The sequence below is a fragment of the Hylobates moloch genome, unplaced genomic scaffold, assembly GCF_009828535.3.
Source record: "Hylobates moloch isolate HMO894 unplaced genomic scaffold, HMol_V3 SCAFFOLD_3, whole genome shotgun sequence".
NCBI lineage: Eukaryota > Metazoa > Chordata > Mammalia > Primates > Hylobatidae > Hylobates > Hylobates moloch.
The window spans coordinates 21,027,309-21,048,861 of NW_026652278.1; the positions used below are offsets into that span (position 1 = coordinate 21,027,309).

At 42.2% G+C, this 21,553-nt stretch overlaps 1 protein-coding gene across 4 annotated transcripts in view; it reads right to left on the bottom strand.

The window, feature by feature from the left end:
- Positions 1-314: 314 nt before the first annotated feature.
- Positions 315-21,553, bottom strand: part of ACSL5 (acyl-CoA synthetase long chain family member 5) — a 50,489-nt gene continuing 29,250 nt past the window's right edge. For 3 of the 4 annotated variants that reach the window (XM_058436021.1, XM_058436020.1, XM_058436019.1), the window contains exons 6-21: positions 19,986-20,085; positions 18,816-18,994; positions 18,001-18,033; positions 17,861-17,912; positions 16,968-17,041; positions 16,496-16,573; positions 15,228-15,362; positions 11,601-11,735; positions 10,674-10,769; positions 6,981-7,053; positions 6,620-6,708; positions 6,216-6,332; positions 3,214-3,357; positions 2,335-2,436; positions 1,835-1,906; positions 355-1,474 (exon numbers count right to left, since the gene is read on the bottom strand). In XM_058436021.1, coding sequence (XP_058292004.1) covers positions 1,334-1,474; positions 1,835-1,906; positions 2,335-2,436; positions 3,214-3,357; positions 6,216-6,332; positions 6,620-6,708; positions 6,981-7,053; positions 10,674-10,769; positions 11,601-11,735; positions 15,228-15,362; positions 16,496-16,573; positions 16,968-17,041; positions 17,861-17,912; positions 18,001-18,033; positions 18,816-18,994; positions 19,986-20,085 — 1,620 coding nt within the window. In that variant the 3' untranslated portion in view covers positions 355-1,333. Of the gene's footprint in view, positions 1,475-1,834; positions 1,907-2,334; positions 2,437-3,213; positions 3,358-6,215; positions 6,333-6,619; positions 6,709-6,980; positions 7,054-10,673; positions 10,770-11,600; positions 11,736-15,227; positions 15,363-16,495; positions 16,574-16,967; positions 17,042-17,860; positions 17,913-18,000; positions 18,034-18,815; positions 18,995-19,985; positions 20,086-21,553 lie in introns of all 4 variants that reach the window. The other variant, XM_032177903.2, reaches the window with a different exon arrangement.

Consider the following 21,553-nt stretch of genomic DNA (forward strand, 5'->3'; position numbering starts at 1 on the left):
TGTCAGGACCTGGCCAGGTGTGCATGAGCTCTGAGTGGTGCTGACCCACCAGCGCCCTGCTGCCTAGGCCCCCTCTGGACTTTTAGTAGAGATGGGGTTTCGCCGTAGTAGCCAGGATGGTCTCGATCTCCTGACCTCATGATCCTCCCACCTCGGCCTCCCAAAGTGCTGGGCATTAGTGTCTTCTTTTTAAACTTCCTAGATAATTCTATTGTGTACCCAAGTTTAAGAACAGATACTGTACTTGATTTTTAAGGGGTCCTTGTTTAAGACTGATTTTTATCATGGTCCATGAGGCAAGAAACACCACAACGTATCTGTAATAGTTTATTTTAAAGACTTTACATTTACAAGTAGAAACAACATGTGTTATCTGTGGGTAAGGTAGAGCAGGAACTGTAATCCGAGGGTGGGGGAGATCAGTTGGTTCCTTCACAGAAAATAAGCCTGTTGTGTGGGCATCTTGCTTGCCTGTAGATCTTTGTTCCCAGTTCAGGAGGTTTTTATTCAGTACTTGCTTCATTTACTGGAAAAGTTCACTGGGCCCACCTGTCAGCTCCTTCCCCCACAGCTTCCAGCTTAGCAGCAAACTGTAGGGAACGGATTTACTCCCCAGTTGCTACTGTAAATGATGCTTTAAGAACAGCATTCCTTTTGGACAATATGTCATAGACCCAATTTTTAATACTCCCAAGTCAGAGATCTAACTAGAGAGTTTAGGAAATGTTTGGTATTATCAAACTTTTCCCTTCAGTACACAATTTAATTTATGCAGAAGAGCATCGGAGAAATTTGTATCATAGATATGATTGACATGAGTGATAAGCTAAAACTAAAATTTTAATGGTTTGTGGAGTGGCTAGAAAACATGAATTATAAGCAGTTTTTCAGAATTTAAAAATCTCTTAGTTTGAGCAGTAGAAGATGTAAATAAGCATTGAGACTGTTGGCAAGTTATGTTTATCACAAAACAAGGAAGAAGGCACAGAGGGTCCCTTTGACCCTTGAACTTGTGGTCACTTACAGTATTAAGGTTGGAAATCATGAGGAAGGACACAGAACATAAACTGGGATCTTGAAGACAGGCATATTGATAAAAGTAGCCCTAAAGCCTTAATATTAGCAACATCGAAGATGGGAAAGACAGGATTGATTTATCTGGGAACTAAGTTTACACATTATATGTCTCTCAATATAAAACAAAAGCTATGGCTTTAGAGTTTAGTAGGTTAAAAAAAATAGGAGGAAAGGCAAAACAAATGTAAGAATAGTTTTTAATCCATTTTCTCACAAGCAGTGCAGAGTGGGCAGGCAGGTACTTAAGCACCTTATCCTAATCCTGGATGTGCTCATACAGGCTGTCAATTTGGGTCCGAAAGTATTTGGAAAGCTCTCCCCGCTTTGCTTTCAGTGTTGGTGTCAAGAGCCCATTTTCAATGGAAAATGGCTCTGGATGAAGAAAAATGGCTTTGACCTGGAAGATGAACACAAACACATCCATGCTCATTAGTGATTTGGACTTCTCTGCAGAGCCCCCTGAGTGCTCTGTGAAGAAAGTGAGGTTGATGCAGTGAAATGGTAAAGGTAACAGTAACACATGCCCATTCCCACAAACATAATTTAAGAAGGTAATGAGTAGGGAGAAGGGAGAATGGACAATAAACAGCAAATAAGGACTGTACAAGTAACTACGAAAGGTCATTTTGTAGTTAATGGCACAAAATCTAAAATCAATTCCTTAGAAATTATACACTTAAACCTCATTAGATGGAAACTTTAAACAAAACTTTCTAAGATGACAAGAGGCCAGTATAACGTCAGTGGTAGTACACACCTGTTCAAAGGTTTTAAGGCCACTTTCTTTCCCAATTTTCTGCAAGTCTTCTAAGATGGCTTCCCTCACAACCTAAGAATACAAAACATCACTTAAAGCATGGCTGTTTCAAAAAGAGCCTGAAGGGCTAAGCATGAACCAACTCAAAGTGCCTGTCAAAGCCGTGCAGTATGAAAGCAGGAATATAAAACTATGCACAAGCACATTATATGCCCAATATTGAAAGAAAAACTGAGAAGAAAAGGCACATCTAAGTGTTAACAGTTTTCTCTGAATAGCATTTTTACTCTTCTTTCCCAATGTTTTCCTACAATGAACATATTATTTTAAATAGAAAAGAGTTTTATTTTTTAAACTCTCCATCCTATCCCCGAGTCTCATAAAACTATTCAGTCTGTTTGGGCTGCAGCCACTTGTGACAGATGCAGGAACTGGTGAGGCATCCTCTCCTCCACGATGGGCCCATGGGTGTGCATAAAGCTTTCCTAGGCAAGACTTACTTGGTTTTGGCACAGTTCCTCAAAGGAGCCCTTCACTCCAAGCTTGGCTGCAAATGAGGGAAGTACATCTGTGTCAGGAACCACCACTCCTACTAAGGATGACTAAGGAAAGGAAATAAAAGACGCAAAGGCATGAAAGAAGTCATGTAGGGATGTCCCCCAGTAGTTAAATAGAGCAGAATTATGTCATTGGAATAGTTATTTCCCCAAAACCTTAAATCCAGTACCAGTGTTCTTTTCTCACCATATATTTTCAACACCCATGGAACTGTAATCCCATTTTCCCACTCAATATCTCATTACAAAGATGTTCCATTCAAATCTGATCCTTCAACATTAAGCTTACAGCACCTCTGGCTTGTCCATGTCAACTCTCCCCTTGCCCCCCAAAAGCTACATTTAAGCACAGTGTGTATAAAACAGTATGTTGTTTTGGGATAAGGAGTTCCTTAAAGCTACGTTTAAGCATAGTACGTATAAAAGAACAAGTTTGTCCATCAAACTTTTGTTTGTTGTTTTATACATATTGCAACAGTTTGTTGTTTTATACATACCACACTTAAACACAGCTTTAAGGAACTCCTTAAGGAATGGGAACTAAGTACAATGTGGAGCTCATTTTTTACTGAATCATTACCTTTTAGTATAGCCATTCTAAACAATTCTACTGATTCGTGTACAACGTCCATCAGAGTTTCAAAATTTTTTTAATTGAAATTGCCTTATTTGAGGTTCAGAATGTAACTTCATTTTTTTTTTTTTTTTAGATTGATAAGCTTGGATCTTCTCATTCTGAACCCAACTGTACAAATTTCCTGTAGCTACAAGAACCAGCATGGTTTGTGACTGAAATGGGCTATTGTTAAAATGATATATTACCCGTAAGCTCTCCCCATGTACAAAAATTTGTAACACTGCTTTACTCCTGTTGTAGATATTTTCTATCTTCTCTGGCGCAATGTATTCTCCTTGGGCCAGCTTGAAAATGTTCTTTTTGCGGTCGATGATCTTCAGAGTTCCATTCTACATGAGACAGATAAAAGTAAGTATCAGTATTTTTGAGCCACAGAGATGATATCAGTGGGGAGAGTGGTGAAGTCACAGTCATCTTTCTTCTCTAAAGCTGATTTCTCCAGAGACTTTTGAGCTGTCTTTCATTTCTCTTTCTTGGCTTTGGTGAAAGGGGAGGGAAGCATCGTACAGCAAGAACCTGTCTTTACTGTGTATCTATGTGGAGAGTTAATGCGCAGCTTCAGAGAAAGTCTCCTGGATCTGCTGGAGTTATGCAAATTGATGCCTCATCCGAGGAAGAAATTGCGCAGCTCTCAATTTCCAATCACTAATTTCCAATTAGTTCATTTTCAGAACTCTCAGCAATAGAGGTGTTGTCTTTTGTTTAGACTTTTGATTTGATTTGAATAGTTCTCCCACCGCTTGACTCCCTGTTATGTTTTCCTCCTTGTTAGATCCGGGAGCAGGCTCAAACAGCTCCACTGTGCTAATCAAGCAAGTCAATTACTGGGCTTGTTAGGACAGCAACAGGGCTGATAGGACTCTGACCAGCCACCAAAGGTCATTTGCAGCTTCATTTCTCTGAACTAATTGGTCTGAGGAGCTTAGGTCTTTAGGGATTTGAATTGTAGAATTGGGACAAATGGCAAATACAATCCACATGCTAACACCCTAAGTAGGGCGACTAAACCAACTCTGGAACTATCACAAGGCCGACTCGATAAATTAGCCATCAATTCAGCCTAACGTTCATTATCTGAAAGTGACTAATAAGGTGCAGCCTTCTATAACCCTGGTGTGGGGACATATCTATTGCTTACATCCTAGGCTTATTAGAGTGTTATTTAATTCTGTTACTAGACAGAAACAAATATATTAGCAAGATACTGCCAAACCCAAATCAATAAAATGCATCGTTAGGACCAGTGTTCTTAAAAGTTACATTGTCAAGCATTCCTTAAATCTCACTTAAATCTTAAATATTGATTGAGCAAGAAAGGAGTTTTAAGTTCTGGTGACATTCCCACTTCCCCAGCACATAGTTAAGACAAAACTTTTGAGAGGGAAGATCTTTTGGAAAATCCCATCACTGCCCTTGCAATAATTTCCTTTCTTCTTAGGAAAACTAATAGCAACTACTGCTAATTATCAGGCTATGCTAAAAATATGTCTCTGTATCTCCCACAGAAAGGGGCTGTGAAGGTCAATGAGAGACAAACACTAGCCTCTGCAAACACTTGATTTAGAAATCCTTCTTCCTTGTTTTGATATGCCTGTGAATTAATAGGGAGGATACTTATCCCAAGAAACTCATAAGAGGCAAAAGTTGTGGACCAACGGCGTTATCAAACCAGTTTTTTGGGTTTTTGTTTTGTTTTGTTTTGGCAGACACAGGGTCTTGCTATGTTGCTCAGGCTGGTCTCAAACTCCTGGCCTCAAACAATTCTCCCTCCTCAGTCTCCTAAAGTGTTAGGATTATAGGCGTGAGCCGCCACACTTGGCCTGAAACCACAACTTCTGCCTCAAGAAAAGTTAATGGGAAAAAAAAAAAAAAAGACACAGAGTAGTACATCTCCCTTCCCCTTTCCTAGAGAAGTCATCTAATTTTTCCCTGGCTGGTAGCAAATCTATTCCATTGCAGGGGACCCATGCCAACTCTAATGTGCAGGTCTACCTGACCTGTTAAAGAATCCCACCTTCAGTTTGGGTCTAAAAACAGTGCTAGGATCACTGACTTACTGCTTGCTGGTTGTATATTTGATAAGGAATAAGGTAAGAAGAAAACACTTCAACTGGTCTTCATCTTGGTGTCTTCTATAACAGTGTGATCAAAATACCAAAAGTACTCTCTGGTGGTACTTTTGGTGTGGTAGCTTATACCAGTAATCCCAGAACTTTGGGAGGTCAAGGCAAGAGGATTGCTTGAGGCCAGGAGTTTGAGTCTATCCTGGTCAACTCAGCGAGACCCTATCTCTATGAAAAATTTTTTTTTAAGAAAGAAAGAAAGACTTTCTAGCTCTGGCAGCTCCTATTCACAGGTTAAATTACTTTCTCAGAATTTTATATTGTTGGTCCATGGAAAAGCTACAACTAGAACACAAATCTCCTGACTTCCAGCCTATATTTTTTTTTTTTTTTTTTTTTGAGACAGAGTCTCACTCTGTCCCCCAGGCTGGAGTGCAGTAGTGTGATCTCGGCTCACTGCACGCTCTGCCTCCCGGGTTCACGCCATTCTCCTGCCTCAGCCTCCCGAGTAGCTGGAACTACAGGCGCCCACCACCACGCCCAGCTAATTTTTTGTATTTTTAGTAGAGACGGGGTTTCACCGTGTTAGCCAGGATGGTCTCGATCTCCTGACCGTGTGATCCGCCCACCTTGGCCTCCCAAAGTGCTGGGATTACAGGCATGAGCCACCACGCCAACCTAGATTATTTCAAATGTATGTTCTTTTTTTTTTTTTGAGACAGAGTCTCTGTCACCCAGGCTGGAGTGCAGTGGCACAATCTTGGCTCACTGCAACCTCTATCTCCTGGTTCAAGCGATTCTCCTGCCTCAGCCTCCCAAGTAGGTGGGATTACAGGTGCCCGTTACCATGCCCAGCTAATTTTTGTATTTTTAGTAGAGATGGGGTTTCACCATGTTGGCCAGGCTGGTCTTGAACTCCTGACCTCAGGTGATCCACCATCTCAGTCTGTATGTTCTTCTCTGGATAGTATGAGGAAGTCATAAGCCAGGTGGGGTACAAACCTAATTCCCTCCAGCTGCCTCAGCTGATTAACCTACTTGCATTTCTGCCCCTCTTGCTATAAGCAGATTGTTCTTCTCAGTCCATTAGCATAGACTTCCAGGAGTTCTGATGATATACCCACCGGGAGCCAGCGACCAATGTCTCCTGTGTGAAGCCAGCCATCACTGTCCAGGGCTTCCTGTGTCTTCTCAGGGTCCTTCAGGTATCCTTTGAACACGTTTGTACCCTTGATGCAGATCTGCACAGCAGACATACAAGGCGGTGACAATAGCAAAGGCTGCTTCTCCCAGCATGGGCAGTTTATGAAACACCTGCTCCCCTTAAATCATTTGATGGCTTCCACTACACTGTGAAGAGCATCAGATCTAAGTCTCCAATAGGGGATAGGAAAGTGAAGTTCAGAATGCTTAATTCTTTGCTAAAGATCTCAAAGGGGCCAAATCCAAGTTTGCTTACAATTATTTGCTCTTTCTGATATAAACCTCCCCACCATGACTGTCTGACCACAGGGCATGACCTACCCACCTCTCCTTCATTATTTGCTGAAAAGTAGTTCATGTCAGCCACATCTTCCAGCTTCACGTAATTGCAAGCCAGGGGCACCCCAACGTGACCTAGAACATACCGTGCTGAATCAGCTGAGAAACTCTTGCATGGTGATAATTCCAGGCATATTTCTAAGATATTTATGAATTGACCCTAGAAGAGGAAGACTGAAAAATCACCTGGCACCAATGCAGACTAGGCAGGCCTGGACCCAAAACTTGAATTTTGCAATTGCCACATTAGTCCAGAGAACTGAGGTTATCTAAACTCCAAAGTCCTAGTTCAGTTAGAACCTTTCTCCCAACCATGGCACCTCCTGCCCAGCAGATGGAGGACTTACCTGATGTCCAGTCCCCAGGTAATGTAAATGTACAGCCACCTGTGCATTCTGTTTGACCATAAGCTTCATACACCTGGGAAACCAAAGAAGAGCTTTTAGACTTACTCAAGATAGCGTGTGAGCTGGCCACATGCTATAGCCAAGACATGAGGAAAGCAAGGTCTCTAAGGGTTCGAGACCACTTAGTGTCTTAAAACCTTGAACTTGGAGGGGGCGGTGGCTCACACCTATAATCCTAGCACTTTGGGAGGCTGAGGCGGGAGGATCACCTGAGGTCAGGAGTTCGAGACCAGCCTGGCCAACATGGTGAAACCCCATCTCTACAAAAATACAAAAAAAATTAGCTGGGCATGATGGCAGGTGCCTGTAATCCCAGCTACTTGAGAAGCTGAGGTGGGAGAATCTCTTGAACCTGGGAGGCAGAGGTTGCAGTGAGCTGAAATCACGCCATTGTACTCCAGCCTGGGTGACAGAGTGAGACTCCGTCTCAAAAAACAAACAAACAAAAAACCTTGAACTCATACCCAAGCTGCAAAGTATTTACTACCAAGCCTTCTGGCCATTCAGAAACCAAAAGGGTCTGGAAATAGACCAAAGCATAGAACTTTATATGAAAATGCAGCATTTTGGCCAGGTGTGGTGGCTCATGCTTGTAATCCCAGCACTTTGGGAAGCCGAGGCGGGAGGATCACCTGAGGTCATGAGTTCGAGACCAGCGTGACCAACATGGTGAAATCCCATCTCTACTAAAAATACAAAAATTAGCCGGGCCTGGTGGCACGTGCCTGTAATCCCAGCTACTTAAGAGGCTGAGGCAGGAGAATCGCTTGAACCCAGGAGGCGGAGGTTGCAGTAAGCTGAGATTGTGCCATTGCACTCCAACCTGGGTGACAGAGCGAGTGAGACTACATCTCAAAAGAAAAAAAATAAAAAAAAGAAAAGAAAAGGCAGCATTTCAAGTAGGTGGAAACATGTAAGTTATTCACTAAGTGGCGTGCAACCCAATAGCAATTGAACTTGACCCTGAGCAATGGAGCATCACTGAAGGAACTGAAGAAAGGGAGTAGTATTTTTTAAGGGAAATAGCTCCCGCTATGATATAAAACAAGGGCTGGCAAAGTTTATCTGTACAGGCCAAGATAGTAAATATTTTCCGCTTTGTGAGCCATCTGGTATCTGACTCAAAACTTGACTCTGCCAACATAGCACAAAAGCAGCCACAGTCCATATATAAATGGATGGACATAGCTGTATTTCAATAACATTTTTAAAATAAAAACCAGTTGCAAACTAGTTTTAGCCTGTGCTGTAATTTGCCAAACCCTGGTATAGAAGATAATCTTGATTGGAGAGAGGCTGGGGGCAGGAAACAAGTTCACGGGCTGCTGCAATGGGGGTGTGTGGCCTGTGATAGGCAGAGTTGGGAGAGAGAAGAAGGCTTAGAGAAGACATTTCTGGGGAGGAGTTAGCAACAGGACCTGCTGATCTATTGGTTTTAGGGGCTTAAGGAAAGGACAGTATTAAAAATGGCTAAGAGGATGCTAATTTGAAGGACCTCAGGCCTTGGCATCAATCTGGAGTCTCTTTTGATTGTGATTATACAGATAGGGGACTCATGAGGAAAAGTCTGTGCCTGTTTTGTTCATGCTCTGCATGGTTGGTTGAATGAATGAACTAATTATCCATCTGGGTGAAAATTGAGACAATGTGCATGGCCAAGCACTTGGACAAATTTCAGGCGGAACTGAGACTTAAAAGGAAAAAATGGAAAATGGTAAGTTTGCCAGAAAATAAGGGTGAAACAGTCTTATGAAATATTAGGGGTTAGGAAGTCCTGTCTAAGCAGTTTAAAACCTACAAATAGAAAAGATTATTTAGTTTGACTATAAAAACATTGGAAATGTTTATATGGCAATACACAGGGCAAAAATGATGAGACAAGGAAAAATGTTTCCAACATAACAAAAGTTAGTATTACAGGTTGACTATTCTAATCCAAATGTTTGAAATCCAAAATGTTCCAAAATCCAAAAGCTTTTGAGTGCCAACATGATGTTCAAAGGAAATGCTTTTTGGAGCATTTCAGATTTTGGATTTTCAGATTCAGAATGCTCAACTGTTTTATAATGCAAACATTACAAAATTGGAAAAAAATGCAAAATTCAAAACACTTTTAGTCCCAAGCATTTCAAATAGGGAGACACTCAACCTGTATTACTCTGTGAAGAACTCTTAGAAATATAAAAAAGGACCAAATTATCTTTCGCCTGTTTTTCTATAAGGAAGTAATAGAATAATTCATGGATGAAATATACATGTCAACAAGCAATAGAAAGATGTTTGGTGTAAATAAAAGAAACAAAACCGTAATAAGATTTTTCATTTATTTGATTAGCTAATATCTGAATGACAGATAAAGTCTGTCACTGGCAAGAGCATGGGCAAGTAAGGCCTTGTATACTTGCAGAAATGTATAAAAAAGATCTTTCTGGAAGAAAGTTTGATAATATACATTATTACACACACACACACACACAGATACATACACTTTGACCCAATAATCCCTTCTTGCGTGGATTTATTCTAGATTAATGATTAATTGATTATAACAATGAAAAATATCATAAGCAACTCAAGTGTCCATTAATAGGAGATCAGTTATTTGGGTACAGTTGACCCTTGCACAACACAGGTTTGTATGGCACAGCTCCACTGATAGGTGGATTTTCTTCTGTCTGCGCTGCCCCCGAGATAGCAAGACCAACCCCTCCTCTTCTTCCTCCTCAGCCTACTCAACATGAAGACAGTGAGGATGAAGACCTTTATGATGATGCATTTCCACTTAATGAATAGTAAATATGTTTTCTCTTCGTTATGATTTCTTAAATAACGTTTTCTTTTTTCTAGCTTACTTTATTGTAAGAATACGGTATATAATACGTATACAAAATATGTGTTGATTAATTACGTTATTGGTCAGGCTTCTAGTCAATAGTAGTCTACTAGTAGTTAAGTTTTTGGGGAGTCAAGTATTTTTTTTTATTTTTTATTTTTGAAACAGAGTCTTGCTTTGTTGCCCAGGCTGGAGTGCAGTGGCGCAATCTCAGCTCACTGCAAGCTCCACCTCCCAGGTTCACGCCATTCTCCCGCCTCAGCCTCCCGAGTAGCTGGGACTACAAGTGCCCACCACCACGCCCGGCTAATTTTTTTGTATTTTTAGTAGAGACGGGGTTTCACCTTGTTAGCCAGGGCGGTCTCGATCTCCTGACCTTGTGATCCACCTGCCTCGGCCTCCCAAAGTGCTGGGATTACAGGCATGAGCCACCACGACCGGCTAGGGAGTCAAGTATTATACATGAATTTTTGACTGCATGGGGGTAGGCAATCCTAACTCTTGCATTGTTCAAGGGTCAACTACATTCAATAAACTATTGCGAAATCATTAAAATGATGCTGAGCTTTATTTGACAAGAAGCAACATTAACAGGTGTTTTAGAGCACTGGTTTTATTTATGTGAAGGTTTCTACACACAGATGCCTGAAGAGATGGTTAGAAGGATATTTTCTTTGGATTTTGAGAATTTAGGTGACTTTCATTTTGGGACCTTTTAATTGTTTTCATTTTTATTTAAACAGAGAGCTTGTTTGTGCAGAAGTAAAATAGCCTATTTTCAAAGAAGGTGCTTGGCTTACCTGACATCCCATTGCTGCCCGGAAGAATGTCATGACTGGAGAGGAGATGGGGGCAGCTCCAGTGACGATTACACGCACCCTTCCGCCCAGGCTGTCCTGTTCAGTGGAAACAAAACACATACTAAAACCTATTCTCTTGGCTTCAATTTCCTCCACTGTGGAGTGGGTATAATAGCCTGTCCATCATTGTTATGAGAATTAAACTGACATCAATTCTCACGTTAATTTACAAAGCACTTAGAATACAGTCTGGATTGTAAAAAAGCACTTAAAATGTTAGCTATTACTGTCATCACTATCCATAGCTGGGACCAGAAGCCATATATTTCTCAAATAATTTGTGTTCTTCAGCCCCTTAAATTGCTTATAATCTCAACAGACCACCAAAGAAAATAAGAGAGAGTGCTAGAACCTAAATAAAACTTTTTTTTTTTGTGATAGAGTCTGGCCCTACTGCCCAGGCTGGAGTGCAGTGGTGCCATCTCAGCTCACTGCAACCTCCGCCTCCCAGGTTCAAGCAATTCTCCTGCCTCAGCCTCCAGAAAAGCTTGGATTACAGGCAGCCACCACCACGCCCAGCTAATTTTTGTATTTTTAGTAGAGACTGGGTTTCACCATGTTGGTCAGGCTGGTCTTGAACGCCTGACCTCAGGTGATCTACCCACCTAGGCCTCCCAAACTGCTGGGATTACAGGTGTGAGCCACCACACTCAGCCTGCTTTTTTTTTTTTTTTTTTTTTTTAAAAAAAACCTACTCCCTTTAGTAGTAAAGTAGTACAAGAAAGATCTCAAAAGGCAGTGGATACAAAGTCTGAAAGGATCTCTAGTTAAAAGTGACGCCCAAGCAGCAGAGGAAAAGCAAGGTCTATGGAGTCAGAAGGCAGCCCAGGTATTTGCCTGCTTCAGTCCGGGACCTGCCCAACCTACCTGGATCTTTGCAAAGATGAGCTTGTCCCAGAAACTGTCACGCCTGATGATACCCTTTTGAAGCTCTTTGAATTTACTGGAAACAGCCAACTTCAACAAGAACTTCTTCAAGGGTGTCTTGGCTTCATTCTGTACCTGCAGAGTGATAGCTCCTTTTAGTTGGAAACCTATTGGAGATACTCATCAAGGCCATTAGTGAGCAAGAAACAGTGTGTTCTAGCTTTATAAGGAAGTGGTCTCACAGTCTCACACTCATGAATTGGATTGCTGAATAATGATTAGCCCAGAGAATTATGGCCATGCTCAGAAAGAAGTGAACTTAATGCAGAGCTCCAGTCCTCCCACATCCTGCCCCAATTTTTAGTCCTTGGGAAACAACTTGACAACTGAGATAAAGAGGCACTGCCTACAAAGTCACCTGGGGGGTACTAGATTTAAAACAAACAAACAAACAAACAAAAAACACAGCTCAATGGGTACCACCTCTAGGGCTTTTGATTTAGTAGGTCAAAGGGCAGCCTATGAATCTGGAGTGGTGCCACTTGGATCATGCAACTCACCTCCCAGTTCACCCATTTCCTGCCTCACCTCCTGAGTAGTGGGATACAGGACCCATTTGTATTTTTAGTAGAGACAGGGTTTCACCATGTTAGCCAGGATGGTCTTGATCTCCTGACCTCGTGATCCACCCACCTTGGCCTCCCAAAGTGCTGGGATTACAGGCAAGAGCCACCGCGCCTGGCCAGGAATCTGAGTTTTAAAACAAGTATCATGTCTTCCTCCCTCTCCCTCTGTGATGCTTATATAACTGAACTTGGAGAATTCCCACCGTTCCCTATAAACAAGGTGTCTTTAGCCACACCATACAAACCCCAAAAGAGTTTCCTACCTTCCTACTAAAATGATTTCTTCCCTTTGGGCTTAATTTTGACACCATTTTCCCAGCTCGCATGATTTCCCTGGTCTCCCTGACTCTGACCTCACTGTGACCCTACGTTCCATCAACCACACTCCTGCCAAAGGAGAGCTTCCCCAAGTACAGCTCAAAGTGACCCCTTATTTCCAAAATTTAGTCCTGAACTCTGTATCTGGCTTTCAAGATTCCACCCTACTGGAAGTCAGATTCAAGCCAACTGAAGTCTTTTTTCTTGTTCAAAATGTGAAGAATCCCTCTCCATCCATCTTCCATGTTTATAACCCCATTTTTGGGCCTCCAGCCAAGCAGGGGTGATAATTTTCATCTTCTGATGTAAATTGTGCTCTAGGACATAAGCATCTTCTTATGCCTATAACATTATCTTTGTACCAATATGTCATAATCTGTCTCCAAGATCCATGCTCAAATGCTTCCTGCATCATGTCATTCTTGAAATCTCCCTCAACGAAAAGAGATTTATCTTTCTTCAACATTCACAAGACTCACCCTCCCTCAACAAGTCACTGACAAAGAGCTAGTATTAGACACCTGTGCTAATAAAGTCCTTCATTTTAAAAATGCATTCCAGGGAGATCGAGACCATCCTGACTAACACGGTGAAAACCTGTCTCTACTAAAAATACAAAAAATTAGCTGGGCGTGGTGGCGGGCGCCTGTAGTCCCAGCTACTCAGGAGGCTGAGGCAGGAGAATGGCGTGAACCCAGGAGGTGGAGCTGGCAGTGAGCCAAGATCGCGCCACTGCACTCCAGCCTGGGCGACACAGCGAGACTCCGTCTAAAAAAAAAAAAAAAAATACAAAAAAAAAATGCATTCCAGAAGTGAACTGTGTATTAGGTATTATACTATACAATAACTATCTCTGAAAAATAAAAAATGTACAACAACAACATATGAACAAAAACCATAACAACAACCAAATCTACTAATTGCATAGCATGGTAAGAAACTGCTAGAATTGTTATCATTTCTGCTAGAACACTGCCTGCCCTGTCACCGGAGCCCATTTAGCATCTGCTGAGAGTCCTAAGAGTGAAAGGAAGAGTTAAAATCTCAGAGGTGGTTGGGGAGATGGGGGAGGGTTCCAAAGCACGTGAAGAATGGCCATGCATTACTTCCTCACGGATCCCAGCCTGAGGAATCATCACATATTATATTGCCTGGGTTCAAATAGCTTCAGTGCCTCCCTGAAGCAATCAGACAATCTAAGAATTGGGTGAGAAATATACAAGATGAGGTTGAGACCTCTTGTGCCGGAAACCAAGGAAGCTATCAGAGGCTACAGGGGTATTGTCAAAAGGACACGTGAGCAACTTGATGAGGGTTTCCAACTGCCAAGATGGGGCAGTTAGAAGATCAAGAAGAAAGACTAACACTTTGGGAGGCTAAGGTAGGGGGATCACTTGAGCTCAGGAGTTCGAGACCATCCTGGCCAACATGGTGAAACCCCATCTCCACTAAAAAATATTTAAAAATTAGCTGAGTGTGCTGGTGCATGCCTATAATCCCAGCTCTCAGGAGGCTGAGGCAAGAGAATCACTTGAACCCAGGAGGCGGAGGTTGCAGTGAGCTGAGATCGTGCCATTGCACTCCAGCCTGGGTGACAGAGTAGGACTCTGTCTCAAAAGAAAAAAAAAAAAGAATGACTGAAATTTAAAAAAAACAAATCTGAAAATTATGAATTCCTAAAAATACAAAGAGAAAATCTCATTGGCTACTTTTGAAGATTGCTGAGGCACAAATCCATTCTTCTGAAGATTGATAAATAAAAAGAATCAAATATTCACCAGGATTTATGGAAGAATCTCAGCTAATGAATGCAAGAGGAAGACAGAATTACAGAAATCACCATTCTGTAATTTCTAATGAAAAATAGAGCAGTGCTAGTCATCAACATGACTAGCCAACATGACTACTGAAACATGACTACTGAAAGCTTGATTCTGCCCTACCCCTTATTAGATGTGACTCTGGGCAGGTTATTTAACCTCTGAGGCTCGTTTTCCTCATCATAAGTTAGAAATACCAGGTGTAAGTATGATTTACTATGATTTTGTGAGGATTCAATGAGAGGATGCATCTGAAATGTATACCATGGGGCCTGGCACTTCAGCAAGGGAACAACTTCCCAAGATGTCTGCTGTACCCTCAAGTGCCCCCCAAGTCTCTGAGTCAAGCTCTTTCTTCAGATCAGGTCCAAGTCATCTTATCCAAGGAAAAGGGGATTGCGCTTATTTATTTTTCATTTTTTAATTTTATTTTTATTTATTTTTTGAGATGGAGTCTTGCTCTGTTGCCCAGGCTGGAATGCAGTGGCGTGATCTTGGCTCACTGCAACCTCCGCCTCCCGGGTTCAAGCAATTCTTCTGCCTCAGCCTCCTGAGTAGCTGAGATCACAGGTGCTCCCCACCATGTCCAGCTAATTTTTGTATTTTTAGTAGATACAGGGTTTCACCATGTTGGCCAGGTTGGTCTCAAACTCCTGACCTCAGGCAATCTGCCTGCCTTGGCCTCCCAAAGTGCTGAGATCACAGAAGTGAGCCACCGCACCTGGAGGGGATTGTATTTACACACGGCTTTACGTAGATACTTGTAGAGGGTGGAGGTAGAGGTGGAGTAAATCTCATAGTAGTACAGAGTTCCTTCGTGTAGGCCCAAGTCACAGACAGTCCCTTCAGCTGAAAGTTAGTACCTTATCGTAGATCCTGTTAAGGAGTCGAGGCACCGTGGGAAACAATGTGGGCTTCAAAGTCTTCATGTCATCAGCCAGCAACCGAATATCCCCTTGGAAGAATCCAATTCTGGCTCCACAGCTGTACACAACAGCCTGAAAACAAAACCAAATTACAGAGCTTAGAGGCAAACAACCCCTTTAGTGGGGACCTGTCTTGGAAGGAATTTGGGAAGTGGGTTGAGGCACACAGACACTTTTCTTGCACAGCACCTCCCTCCCAATTCAGGACTCTGAGAGCCTTCCCCCAAGAAAGGATGGACATTTATTTCTGTTGTGGTGGCATGACAGATAAGACAGATATTGAGACTGTGTGGTCCCCCAGACTCCACCACAAGTCTGTGTGACAGTCTAAGATAATCATCCTTTGTAAGATGCAATTCGTTATGTGGCACTAAGAAAGCACTGCCAATTAAAGCAGAACCTGCCTTCAATCATAAGACCAATTTCATAAATTATGTTAAAATATTTTTTAAGGTTTCTTAGAATCAATTTTTTATGAATCAGATACCATTACTTTAGCCCAAAGAACTGAATCTTGCATTTTGGCATTTTAGTCATCAACCATGAGCTGGTTGAAGAGGCATTTGGGGGTAGCGAGGAGCAGAGAGAGAACTTTCCAAACACACTACCTGTGTTTTTGAAAGGCTGACATGGCTCTTGGTTCTCAAATCAGCCTCAAAATAGCCTGAAAAGCCTGGAGTCCACTCACAGAAGAGCAGACCTCCTCCGGTGCGCACCATGCTGACAGCACCACCTTACACACTCAGGTGTGGTGCAAAAATCCCTGCGGGGGACATCTTACACCTTATGTGGATCAAATGCTCCTTCCCTGATCCTCTGTGGGGAACTTCCTTTTCTCTAATCGTAGATCTTTTCAAAAATTCTAACCAAAATAAAATTTAAAAAGAAGACAATGTCTTGTGTCAGCTCAGAATTAAGGGCAGATAGATAGTAAGCTCCTAGCTGTGATGTCACTAGACTCACACACCCCCATGAAGGCAGGAACAAGTACTGTCCTCCCTGGACACATGCAGACTTAGCAGAGGAAGACTCTGCAGGAAATGAGGGGCCATGTCATGATTAGAGCTCCCATGAGCCAACTCCTTCCCTGCGCCTCTCACACCGGAGAAAGGACAGTAAATACTGTGTAGCTGCCTTTGGAATAAACACATGATAGCAAGTCAGGACCCCCTTGCCACGTACTGCTAGGAACACAGAACACTCACCTGTACAATCCTCTCAAACATATGAGCCAGAGGGAGGTAGGATATGGCCACATCATCGGGAGTGGGCTCATAAGTATGCTATGTAGGCCAGGGAAATAAGAGGAGGCAACATGAGATTAATGCCAACTTTCATTTCCAATGGAGATTTTAAAACTACCTCCTCCCAGGACTACCACAGACAGCTGTATAGGCAGTACACTGTGTAGATCTGAGATGCCTTGAACTGCATATAGTGTAGAAATTTGCAGTGATCCTAAAAGACCAAGGCTTGAAAATGTACAGTCCTCTAGACAAAGAAAACGCTGGTGTTTGTCCACACTCCGGCCTTTAACGTGTGTGTGTGTGTGTGTGTGTGTGTGTGTGTGTGTGTGTGTGTGTGTTTATGTGTGTCTGCCTGCTCTAACTTCAAAAATAAAAATCTTATGACAGATTCACTTTTTAATGAGAGCCTCTTTTTCAACTGACCACTGACCTCCATACATTTGAGAAAGGCAGCAGCATTTGAAACAATATTTTGATGGGTTATCATGGCTCCTTTGGGGTCACCTGTAGGAAATAAGAGGTGGAGAGAAAGATACTTTATGTAGCTAATAGGTAGCCTTTGGCCTTGAAAGAAACTACATTCAAATGATTTTATTCCAGAAGGCCAAGAGCATTTCCTGTCACTGTGTCTTTTTGTGGATGGTATATGCCTCTGTTTAGGAATAATTAATGCCCCCGGAGATTCTACTGCTGAATGCATCGTTGGCCTTCTACTACTACGCAGTGCACGCCATGATTTCAGACAGAAGCACAGCTGCAAAGAAAAATTCAAGTTAACCCTCCTTCTCCCTCTGCCCCACGTCTCATGCTGTTTATATGTTTGGAATTCCAGATCTACCAATATTATCTAGTAATATGGTTATAAACCTTATAAACTGGGCATACTAGAAAGAATATAACTGTAGACCATGATGGACCACATTAAAAACTATTAAGCATTCTAACAGATGGGTGGAGGTAGGGTGGGGTTGAAGCCCTTTATGGAGAACTATCACTGAGTTATCTTGATTGAATGAAACCATTCCAGCGATGTCAAATCAAGAGAGCGGTGGGTTGGTGGGGGCAGGGGAAAGGACTTTCTGACATCATCTTTAAGACCCCTGAAATCTGTTGAATGTAAACACCTCCCAGTATATTAAATGAAGTGTATTTACTTATGTTTATGCTTTTCCATTTGGAAATTCACACTTAGAAGCCTTAGGCTGTGAGCCCCTAAGGATAGGGCTCTTTAGAGGGAGTATTTACCAGCCTACCAGTGGCCAAGAATTGAAGCCAAGTTCTTGGCTGACTAGGGGTCTAAGGTTCAGCTTCATGGGCACTGACCTGTGGTCCCACTGGTGAAGCAGATGACGCTCACGTCTTCTGGGCTAGGAGGCTGGAGGAGGAAGCACAAGGGCTTATTCCACCATGAACTTTGAGAGTTGACTACGGCAAGGCTCAAATTCAGGCAGAAGAAAACTTACCACAGGTTTTCTGAAGTGCTCTTTGCCTAGGTTCTATATGAACGGAAAACCAAGAAAGAAAGACATTAGTTGAGATGGACAGACTGTGATAAATGTGGCCCTCTCCCTCCCTTTCCCATGAGAACATCTCTATGGGAATATAAGCAAAATTCCAACCTGGATCAGGACCAGAAGCCAACATTCAGGAACAATGGAAGCCCCAGGGAAAAGCGTTAAAATTTCTCTAGAAAATCATCTACCTATAGAGGGTAGATTGCATGTTCAAACTTCCCATTGTACTCTTAAGTTTCAGTCATTCAGGGCCCTAACGAAATCTTTTTTGAAAGAAATGAATAGCTAACATTTTCAGAGCTTATTACATATCCATCACTGTCCTGAGAAATTTACATATATGAATTAAGCTAACTCTTTACAAGACCTCTGTGAGGTAGGGATTATTTTTATCACCATTTTATGGACCAAGGGAAGGGAGATGAGATTGCCCAAGGTTGCCTAACCAACAGATGTGGAGCTGGCATGTGAACCCAAGCAGCCTGGCTCCAGGAGCCACATCCTTTAACTATTACTAAACTCCTATTTATATATTATCCACTTAGAAGTCCATGCAGCTGGCCACAGAACTTTGTCCTCTCCTGGCATGAGTTTCAAAATTGTCTTGTGGAAATTATTCTCAGAGCTTCGCAGCATGAGTCTAATTTACTCCTCACATGCCACCCCTGGAGAACAAGAACGCTGTCCTCTTGTGAAGGTATCTTGCAAGTTGCCCAAAGTGTTGGACCAGCAGTGGAGCTGCAAGCTAAATTTCAGATCCATACCTCAGCATCATATAGGGATAAGATCTCAATTCCACTCTTCTCCCCTCTTTGCTTCAGGTTATCATCAAAGGGGTCCATAAGGATGACCACCTTCAGGCTTGGGGTGAAGCCTTTCTCTACATTCCCTATCAGCACCGATGCCTTTTGAGGTGTGTCACAGATCACCATGGCGATATCAGCTGAAAGCCAAAATAGAACCAGAGGTCATTCCCTCTCTCTGCTAAGTACCTGATTGCCTTGCAAGAAGGAAGAGGTTTTAAAAGTTTTCAAAGCTAACAGGTGTCCAAAGGAGATTACACCTGCAAATCAGATTTATAATGTACAACCTGAAACATTCCGTTGATGATAAATGAACTTAAAGGGAACAGAAGCGCATCACATTCTTGAACTGTGCAGGCAGATTTTACAGTTTCTAGAGGAGCCACAAAATTCCTTCTGCTTAAGAAGTCATTCAGATAACCTAAACAGGTTACTGAGGTGTGGTTCTATCACTGTGTTTTATTTTGAGGAGGATAGTAGGGAATAGAAGAAAAAGGAGGGAGCAAATAGGATTTTTAGCTGACAAGTATTTTACAATTCCAAATTTTAGCATTTGCTTTGATACATGTTTAAAGTTTCAAATGATGTTTACTGTGCAAATGAACCTACTCACTTCATCTACTACTCCCATGACAGAAGGTAACATGTTGGATATGTGAAAGGGCTGTTACTTGCCCATCAAATTTGGACTTGCTTCTCTAACAATGACAATTATTTTCTGCAGACTCACCATGGACATTGGTACATGCTGGTTAACTGTATTGACTTGGATTTACAAAGGTGGGAAATTAAATCTGTAGCTTTACTGTGATTAAGTCAATTAAGCTCACTCTCTGGGCTTTTATCTAGTGTGTTCAGAGTGAGTAGTCTTGTCTCTATATCATCATACCATGTCACCTTGAAGCATGTCATTGAAACTTCTATCTGTGTGTATCTCTGCTTCATGGGCTTTTTGTAGCTTTCCTGAAAATTATATCCTAAGTACTACAAAACTAGAAAGATTTGAACATTTTCTGCCCACAGCATTTCAAGTTTGCTTAAACAAACAAACAAATAAACAAAAAAGCAGAAATTGAAGAAATACTCAGCATTGAGAAAGAATCAAGTTGTAATGTAACAGCAAAATTTTACCCTTGTTGACAATATGTACGATGGCTTCTGGTCCCAAGGTGTCATACAGAGGTACAGCTACCATGGAGTACGTGTAACATGCCAGTTCGGAGATGATCCACTGTACAGAGAGAAGTTCAAGTAAGGACTGGAGGGCACACTGAAGAGTACTAGTTCAGTCATTCAGCCAACAAATGCTATCTGGATTTTTGTCTTGTTTTGTTTTACTTTTTTTTTTTTTTTTTTTTTTTTTTTTTTTTGACAGTGCCTCACTCTGCTGCCCAGGCTGGAGTGCAGTGGTGTGATCGTAGCTCACTGCAGCATCAACCTTCCAGGATCAAGCAATCCTCCCACCTCAGCCTCCCGAGTAGCTGGAACTACAGGCACACATCACTATGTCAAGCTAATTTTTGTATTTTTTGTAGAGACAGGATTTCACCATGTTTCCCATTCTGGCATAAAACTCCTAGGCTCAGCCTATCTGCCTGCCTGGGCCTCCCAAAGTGCTGGGATTACTTATTTGTTGACTTTTATGTACAAAAAAAAAAATCACTGTGGGGCCATAGGGACAGTTACAAATACTGCTATAAAGTACAATTAAATAAAGGAGATAAGAAAGGCACAGAGACAACTGCAATACAAAGGTAGACCAGAATACAAAGGCAGAGTGTGATAAGTTCCATCTGTAAGAGGCATGGAAGGCATTAGGAGCCTTAGGGTGTCAGAGATCACTTTCAAGGGTGAGGCAAAGCTATTTGGGACTGCTTGTGGGAAAGCGATGAAAACTGGGCAGGGCTTTAGAGGACTAGTAGGATTTGGTTATGGAGGTAGAGGTAGATTAAAAGAAGGAAGTGAATGAACAAAGAATAGTGATATGGTTTGGCTGTGTCCCCATCCAGATCTCATCTTGAATTGTAGTTCCCATAATCCCCACGTGTCGTGGGAGGATCCCGGTGGGAGGTAATTGAATCATGGGGGTGGTCACCCTCAAACTGTTCGACATGGTTTAGCTGCGTACCCATTCAAGTCTCAACTTGAGGCCGGGTGCAGTGGCTCATGCCTGTAATCCCAGCACTTTGGGAGGCTGAGGTGGGTAGATCACGAGGTCAAGAGATTGAGACCATCCTGGCCAACATGGTGAAATCCTGTAACTACTAAAAATACAAAAATTAGCTGGGCATGGTGGCATGCGCCTGTAATCCCAGCTACTCGGGAGGCTGAAGCAGAAGAATTGTTTGAACCCGGGAGGTGGAGGTTGCAGTGAGCTGTGATGGCACCACTGTACTCCAGCCTGGTAACAGAGTGAAACTCCATCTCACAAAAAAATAAATAAATAAAATAAAATCTCAACTTGAATTGTATCTCCCAGAATTCCCACGTGTTGTGGGAGGGACCCAGGGGGAGGTAATTGAATCATGGGTGCTGGTCTTTCCTGTGCTATTCTCGTGATAATAAATAAGTCTCACGAGATCTGATGGGTTTATCAGGAGTTTCCACTTTTTACTTCTTTCTCATTTTCTCTTGCTGCCGCGATGTAAGAAGTGCGTTTTGCCTCCTGCCATGATTCTGAGGCCTCACCAGCCATGTGG